Below are 8,298 nucleotides of genomic sequence, written 5' to 3'. Positions count from 1 at the left end.
AACTACGGAACTATGCTCTAGGTGTGCTGATATGCACTGATTTCAGAATAGCGACCTTTAGAGTACACTTTAGATGTCCCTTCTACTAATTGTGTGTGTGTGTGTGCGTGCACCCGCATGGTGCGTGTTAGCACAACGTGTCGTGTTCTTCCAGGCGGAGGGGGGTTCTGGGATGTTGAGTTTGTTGAGGAGCCAAGGAATCCCTGAACAACACGTGCTCCGTCCCATTGTAACTGAATCATTTATTCAACACAGTAAAAACACGCTGTTTATGCAAGTTTCTGAGATATATGATTGAGCAAAAATCAAATCCGTATTCCAAAAGACCTCTTGTCAGACACTTGATGAGGCCAGAACTGTCTGTGATAATAGATGACACACAATGGACAATGCAATTACAGAAGCTTCAAATCAGTTTACACATGGCATGAGCTGAATGATGATGACCGCCGATGCTCGCTGCCTGCTACTCTCTCCCACTGATGCTGAACTTTTCCCAAGCATTTCCAGCCCTTATTCCACATGTCTTATGACAAGGGAGAAGGCAGGAAACGGGACGGGAGGAAAGACGAAGACAACAAAATGTACTGGAACGTCTTAAGATGTATTGCTATGTGCCTTTTCAACTTCGACTTCTTTGTTGTGATTTGGGGATATTTAACAGGAAAGATGGAACCACATGTGGCCTCTGGTCCTGGGCTAAAAAAGCCTAGGATGTCACAGGAGACCCACAAGATGGCCCTCAGCTCTCGTACACTCTTCATTATAGCACGGCCAAGAAAATGTTTCTCAGTAACTGGCCGACTTTCATTAAAGAGTGCGACAGCGATTTTGTGATTTATTTAATGTACTTCAATAAAGTTGAGTCACAAGAGGCAAAAAAGGAAAGAATGGCCTCTGTGGGTTCTGTGCCAAGAAGGCAGAAAGATCCTTTCAGTCCAGAGTATGAGACAAGCTCCATAAGAATGATTCCTACACTTCCCACAGTGCATCTTGATAGCATCTTTCACAAGAGCATCCGTGTCTGTAAACACCCACATCTGTACCCCCACTGCACATGAAGCAACTAACTGCATTAATCACCCAGAATAATAGACCCCCTGCTCCATTAGGATAGAAGGCCTACGTGTGCCTCCATCGGCGTAAACATACACGCTGACTTTCTTAAGCCAAGTGTTGAGTTATCTGTACACATTTTGAGCTGTCTGCGTGTATGTCTACGCTGTATACCGGCGTGAACACACAGAGCCACCTGGCGTCTTATCTCGAGAAGAAACACACGGTTGAGTTTCGGAAACGTGGGACACAAAGGAAACGTGACAAGGGGGGACACAATCCCCGGTCTCCTGCTTGAAAGTCCTGTGTTTTACCCATCAATACCCCCTGTCAAGCCTCCCTACGTGGATTTCCGCCCTTTCATACTACTCCCTAGGGCCTAAACTCACACGCAATCGCAAGGTAATGTAAGTCAGTGGAGGCCAAAGGGCATTGATAAGCAAGCTAAAAAGTGCGTCACGCCAATAATGGCATACGATTTGGTGTGACACACATACGCCATTTCATGAGATCGTCTGCACCATCGTATCCCCACGACTGGCCTTCATAATGTGGCGGGAGGTTTTTACCTTCTTCATCTGGAGTGGTTCTACACAGCTGTTCATGCAGCTGCTTGTGTGTGGCGGGGGTCAGACACACTCACCCCCTTTCAGTTCAACTGTACTAATTCACTCATGGCCACTTTAACTACCAAGAGACAAAGACAAGGAAAACAGCTGGCAAAGCAGACTTGTTGTTGTTCTGAAAGGACAAATAAAATGCATGCACACAATGTGACATAATAATAATAACAATAATAATAATAATAATAATAGAGATAGTTTAGTGCAGTGTTTTGATCGTCCATTTCGATTGTGATTTGTTTAAAAGAGATGCCAATAAAACAGACGACGTGTTTCTCCCTTAGTCCACACAGCATTCCTGTTTTTTGAAATTAAAACGATGAATGGGTTCTACGAGCAAATAGGTCTGTACAATGTCTGTACAGACTGTCATGGCAACCCATCCTTTAGTTGTTGATATGTTAGAGTGATAATCGGTCAGGACCAGAGTGGTAGACCGTGAACACTGTCAGTATACAGAAAAAATGAAAAGAATTATACAAAATAAAAATGAAGAGATACATTTGTGAGTTTGTTTGAAAGATTGCTCAGCAGGAAAACAGCTGCCTGGGGATCCTAAGGATGGGTAAATAACAGTATAGACACATTAACACATTGTGGGTTTGGGGTGGCCCTGCTTCAATTTAAACCCTTTTTAGGGGTGCTCCAGCAAAAACAAGTCTGTGTGAATCTAATGTGAGCCAAGGGGTTCTGCTCTAGGAATGTCAGAACAATGTGAACCTAAACCCAGACTCTAGATCTAGATCATTCAGAAAAACATTCAGAGCCATTTACAGAAAATAGTGCTTAGCCATTAGACAAAATCACATAAATCTCTAATTTTCAAAAGTTATTGATAATGCAATTTGGAAATGTCTTCTTTTCCATAAATAAATATCTGATCTCATATGTAATACCACCTCTTTTTGTACCACCTTTTTGTAGTACTGGCCCTGTGGCTCAGCATTAAAGGAAGTTTTCTCAGAATTGTTGGTGTCTTTCTAGATACATAATTCAGTGTTTCCCTATCGTGATGCTCGAACATTATGTTACAAAGCCCCGTTAGTACAGTAGAATACCGTTTAAAAAACGACGTTAAAAGTCTCTGATCCTACACATGCCCCTTCACATGATAGTACATAGACAGTACAGACAGTAAGAAATAGAAAACCTAACAGCGAACAACCTTTTGTGGACAACTAAGGAAGATTAGAGGGGGGACGTCCTGCTGTAGAGATAATGGAGCCTGATTGGCTGGGCCTGGAGGCAGACGAGCTCTACTTACTGCCTCTATACTTTTCATTTGATGCCGTTTGTCTCGCTCCGTGTTCTGACTGCTCTGCCTCGCTGCTGCTGTTTCTCAGACAGCGAGCCCGTCTCTGGTGCTATGCATTAATAATGAGCTGTGTTCAAAAGTTTATACTGACAAAGCAGGAAGGTAAAAAGGAAGCCTTTTCTGTCTCATTTTACTCCAGAGCGATATGTATATTTAAAAAGAGCCTGGTGACACTTCTGAAGACATATCACAAAGGGTGAGTGGGAGTAACGTTTCAGTTCACGTTCAACATTCCCTGTCCTCACAACACCAGCCTCATTTTCTCAACATCTGCAAACCTACTGTGTAAAGAATTAAAGCACAGAGTTAAAAGGTTTATTTCAATCTACAACTGGCAGACAGCATCTACAACGTCTTCATTCTCCATGGTGTTTGGTTTGGATCATTTTGAAGAAAAGGGCTGTTTTCCTTGCTCTTTTCTACCTTAACCATTTCTTAACTCCAACCGAGAACTGTTGGCAGAGCAGCCGGTGGCTCTGCCATGCCCTCTCCAGGGGTCTCCTACAGTACTGCAGGAGCATAGTCATGAAAACTGGAAGGGGAAAAAGGAGGACACCTGTGGGACCCCGCTCCCTCCGCAGAGCTAACAACATTCAATTCAATCTACTTTATTTAACTCTAGAGGGTATTACGATTTTTCATTCAACCAGTCACGTAAAAAGAGAGAGAAGAATAAAGACCACTGCGATCATTCAATCATCTGTGTCAGCGGCAGCACGTCAACAAATAGAAATAGGAATTTGTGATTTTAAGCAGAATCATAAATCACGCTTAAGAATTGGTCGCTCGGTTTGGCTGAAATCAATACTGATCCATTTAAAGGTCCCGGGATCAGTCTGCTATCCAGGACCAGTTGGGGACTTTAGGAAGGAGATGGTAACATTACATTGGAGTCAGTATTTGGTCATATACCAAACTGTAGTATCTGTTCCTTTGACAGCACGTTGGCCAACACACGTGTGGATATATGACCGTTTCTGATTAAGAATGGGTCCATATGGCCTCCTCCTACCTTTAAACTCTTGTTTCAAGCATACAAATAGAGCTGTAACAATTCCACTGTTTGCTGTGCAATAAATAGTCTCAGAGATAATTGCGATTTAAAGTATAATTTTCTCTTTCAGTCAAATTTAAAAAGATATATTAATTTAAGAATTTATTAAACAAATGTAAGTTTTTGATGAATCCTAGGATACATCTTCATCTTTATATCACTGTCATGTGACCCAGATAATATAATAGCACAGGTACAACAATTCCTCTTTATTATCATAAAACATATTTTCTAACTGTAGTCATTTTTGGTTGTTCTATGCTATATCAACAATTACCAGTCATACACCTTAAGAGCTTAGCGATCGTTAGCAACTCATTCAGGTAAAACTAAGAAACCGTGATAATGTCAAAAGAACTGGACAATGAGACAACGGTGGAATAACTATTACAGGCCTACATCCAAATGCACTATTGAGTCTTAAGTGAGCTACTTTCCACGTAGACCTATTTCAGGAATGTGACACATTATATCACATGATGAAAGCAGTCCCATGGAAACCCTTTTCCAAACAGAGATGGTAAAGTCCCTGAAGGGGAGGGACTCAGTGACCGTGTGATTCAAGTCTTTTGCCACTAGATGGAGACAGAATACTGGCTTTGTAAAAAAAGCACCATGTTTGACAGTTCCTTGGGTGTCGATGGTCAAACACGCAGACATAATGCTGCTTCCATTTCCACGGCTGGACTACCCGGTGCTGGTCAAACTGCTGGTGTGTCATGTTATAAATGGTTTCTGACCACATTAAGGTTCTGGATCATTACAACATGAAGGCATCCGTCTGTAGAAAACATATCTTATACCTTACCTCGCCTGCCAGTGAGGTGTACAGTTTCCTTCGCTCTGATCTACCGACTTCTTTTGGTGGCATGACTTCCTCTTCTTATAAGCATCAACTGTAGAAGAAGAACAGAGACGAGTTAAAAAAGCCAAAATAAGGGTGTGTGAGAGGCAGGAATGATTGGGTAAGAAATAGATTCTGAAGTCAGAGCCAGGACTTCACCGGGTCTTGGTCCACTGAAAGCCATCTCAGTGGACTATGAATATCAGTCATATTGTGCATATGTTGTAATTGTAAATGAACCATTTATAGAAAACAGAACACAGCCCACGTCGGTGTTCCTGCTAGCTACATTACATAATGTCCATCAGTCTGCTCTCCTTCACTGATACCTTACGCTCAGTAAGGAACTACTTCATTAGTCATTAGTAGATCACTCACACAACAGTCTCTGCACCGTCGTTGCCCTGGTAACTGCACTGTGGCTGGACTTTCTACCTTTATATAGTATAGTTGTGACATCACAGCTGTACAGAAGTCCTGACGGCTCGTTTAAAGCCATTATTGGAGAGAGAGAGATATATATATATATATATGGGCTTGGACAATATGCTTTTGTCCCTGATTCGATTCTTTCACGATACATAGGTATTGAATTTAGATTCCAATTTTTTAAATCAAATTCTTCAAGTATTTAATAGTATTGAGTAATTCTTTTGCTTCTATAAAAAAAAAAAGACTTTGAATAATAGACTATATGTCATGAGAAATTTCTAAAAATGTTTTCTAAGAAGAATGCACAACACATGTCGTTCATTCATTCTGACTAATATTGACTTTGTAAAGAACATAAGATGGATGTTCTGCAAACTACGTCGGCGCTATCAAAGAACCTTTAGGTGAAACACTGGTAAAGACAAATATTACAATTTTAATTTCACTGTTATACTACAGGCTGTGGGTATTTCTCTGTGGATGGAGCCTTTGGATACTTTCACAGTATTAATATAGCACCTCTACCTGATTTATAATCAAAGGAGACATGGTAATCACACTTTTTATAAAAGGTTCATTTTTCAAAAGCTTCATCCTTGTACTGGCAAAATTTAAATAGTTACTTTTAATACTCAGACCCAACATGTAGATCAACATCTGTACAGACAAAGACCAGCGAACAGGAAAGACACACGATGGCTCAGTGAGTATTTTTAAATATTTGTCCCCTCCCCTGACGAGCTGCAGCTGCTTTAAACATTGCTGGTGGTTTCCCGTAACAACAAGTTTATTATTTTTAAGTTTCTCTGTTATTTTATAGACAAAGTTGCACCTGTCAGGCCAAACGCCAGTGTTCATGTTACTGTGGTGGTAGCTGCTGCTCCTGTGCACGCTGCTGTCTTTGAGGAACTGAATTAACCCGACAGGATGGCCAAGGAGGTTCTTAACAGCAGCAATGGGTCGATCCGACTTCCTTTTTTATTCTAGTCTTAGTTCAGGTTGTGTCCCAGCTGCCTGGAAACAAGCTGTGGTCAGGCCCTTACTGAGAAGACTCATCTTGACCCTACAGTGTCTTCTAATATTTTAGACCAGTCCCTCATGCCTTTTCTTCTAAGGTTTTGGAAAAAGTGGTTTTCATAATGATGATATATTGTCCAGCTCTAGAACCAACCCAATCCCTCAGAGAACCATGCAGTACCAGTTAGAGCCAATGGAGAGCCCCCCCCCCGGCCATCACAATGCAGCGTAAAATCCAAATTATGCTTATGGAGCTACTAGGGCTGCACAACATAGTTTTTTTTATTATCATCATGACAGCAACTGGTGCAATAAAGACATTGTGAAAGGCTTTTTTTGTGCTGCCTTTCATATTCAAATCATGTTTCATGTGTTCAGTAAAAGAATGTTGGAAACGGTTTCCATTCATTTAAAATTCAACAGGCAATTTTAGCACGAGAACGAAAACAGCACAAGTCAGTACACTTCAATAAGTGGTTATTAATCGCAAGCAATATTGTTATCACGATATTCAACAATGTTATGGCATATTTTCCTCATAGGAACATGGAGACAGATGATGAAGACGATGCTGTGACACATTTAATACCAAACATTTAGATGTTTCTACTCATACGCACGACTCTTATTCGTTGATTTTAACTCAGCTTTTAATACGCTGCAGCCACATCTGTTAATAAACAGGCTGCTTGATTTTAAAGTAGACCCTCTTACTAGGAAATGGTCTCATTTGTTCTTAACAGTTGTTAATTGGTGCGATGATAACCACCTTGTTCTAAACCAGACATACTCAACTGGCGGACCTCGGTCCGGGGGCGGACCCAAATGCAATGTGGTCCGGACCGAGACCAAAGATGTATTTAATAAAGATGCTTAGCCTATTATTATTATTTATTATTATTATTATTATTATTAGGCTATTCGTTACTTTCGACGTGTTTCAGGCGTAATTATTTATGATATTTCTAGTTGTAGGCCTAGTCTTTTCCCACGATCTCAAAACAAGGTTGCTTATCATCACTAGGCAACTGACCTGTATATCAGTCAGTGATTTGGGCTAGTTATCAGTTTTCAGCCAACAGAATTAAACATGGCGTGTTCCAAGCTGGAAAAGAAAGGAAAGGTGGATTCAGAAAACCGAGAGTTTAAGGCGGAGTGGACAGAGAAATATGCATTGGTCCTGCCTGCGCGGAGCACAAAACCGATGAGTCTGATCTGCAATGAGACGGTAGCAATCATCCAAAGTTCAAACGTGAAGCGGCACTACGAAACGAAGCATGGGCACTTCGAACAAAACTATCCCCAAAACAGCGAGGGGAGAACCAGAAAAATAAACCAAACGCAAGAATCATATCAAGCGTCACGAACTGTGATAGTTAGGTCAGCAGCCCAGCAAGAGCGCACGACTGAAGCGTCACTACGAGGGGCATGGGTCTGGGGCAAGCATAAAAAACCATTCACTGACGCCGAAGTTGGGAAGGAATGTATGAACGAGATAGCGATAGCCCTGTATGAGGGAACCCAGTTAAAACCCTTCTTGGCCATACAAGAGGCAGTGCCATTTATGATGCAGTGATGCAGATGTTGCAAGACCAAGGCATAGACCTGAAGCATGTTGTTTCAATTGCTACTGATGGAGCCCCGAGTATGACTGGGAGAGAGAGGAGATTAGTCTCCCTCTTAAAGGCACATCACCCTGACCTCATAGCATACCACTGTGTCATTCATCAGATGGTTTTGTGTGCCAGCTTGGGAAAGGAGTTTTCAGAAATCGTGTCAACAGTGATGACGCTCATCAACTTTTTGAGGGCGTCCTCTGCTTTGCAGCATCGCCTGCTACGCTCATTCCTCACAGATGTGGATGCAGAGTTTGATGATATACTTCTCCACAATAATGTCAGGTGGCTTAGTAAGGGGAAGGTGTTGGAGCGTTTTTGGGCACTGCGGAAGGAGTTAG

The 8,298-nt window shown here is 41.6% G+C and overlaps 1 protein-coding gene across 2 annotated transcripts in view; it reads right to left on the bottom strand.

Annotated features, from left to right (window-relative positions):
- Positions 1–8,298, bottom strand: part of plppr5b (phospholipid phosphatase related 5b) — an 82,280-nt gene that overhangs the window by 71,964 nt on the left and 2,018 nt on the right. The window contains exon 2 of one of the 2 annotated variants that reach the window (XM_034862091.1): positions 4,857–4,944. In XM_034862091.1, the coding sequence (XP_034717982.1) occupies positions 4,857–4,919 (63 nt within the window). In that variant the 5' untranslated portion in view covers positions 4,920–4,944. The remainder of the gene's footprint in view (positions 1–4,856; positions 4,945–8,298) is intronic. The other variant, XM_034862092.1, reaches the window with a different exon arrangement.

The sequence above is a fragment of the Etheostoma cragini genome, chromosome 22 (assembly GCF_013103735.1).
Source record: "Etheostoma cragini isolate CJK2018 chromosome 22, CSU_Ecrag_1.0, whole genome shotgun sequence".
Classification (NCBI taxonomy): Eukaryota; Metazoa; Chordata; class Actinopteri; order Perciformes; family Percidae; genus Etheostoma; species Etheostoma cragini.
Note: the sequence above shows the minus strand (reverse complement) of the source record. Positions and strands in the feature narration are given on the sequence as shown.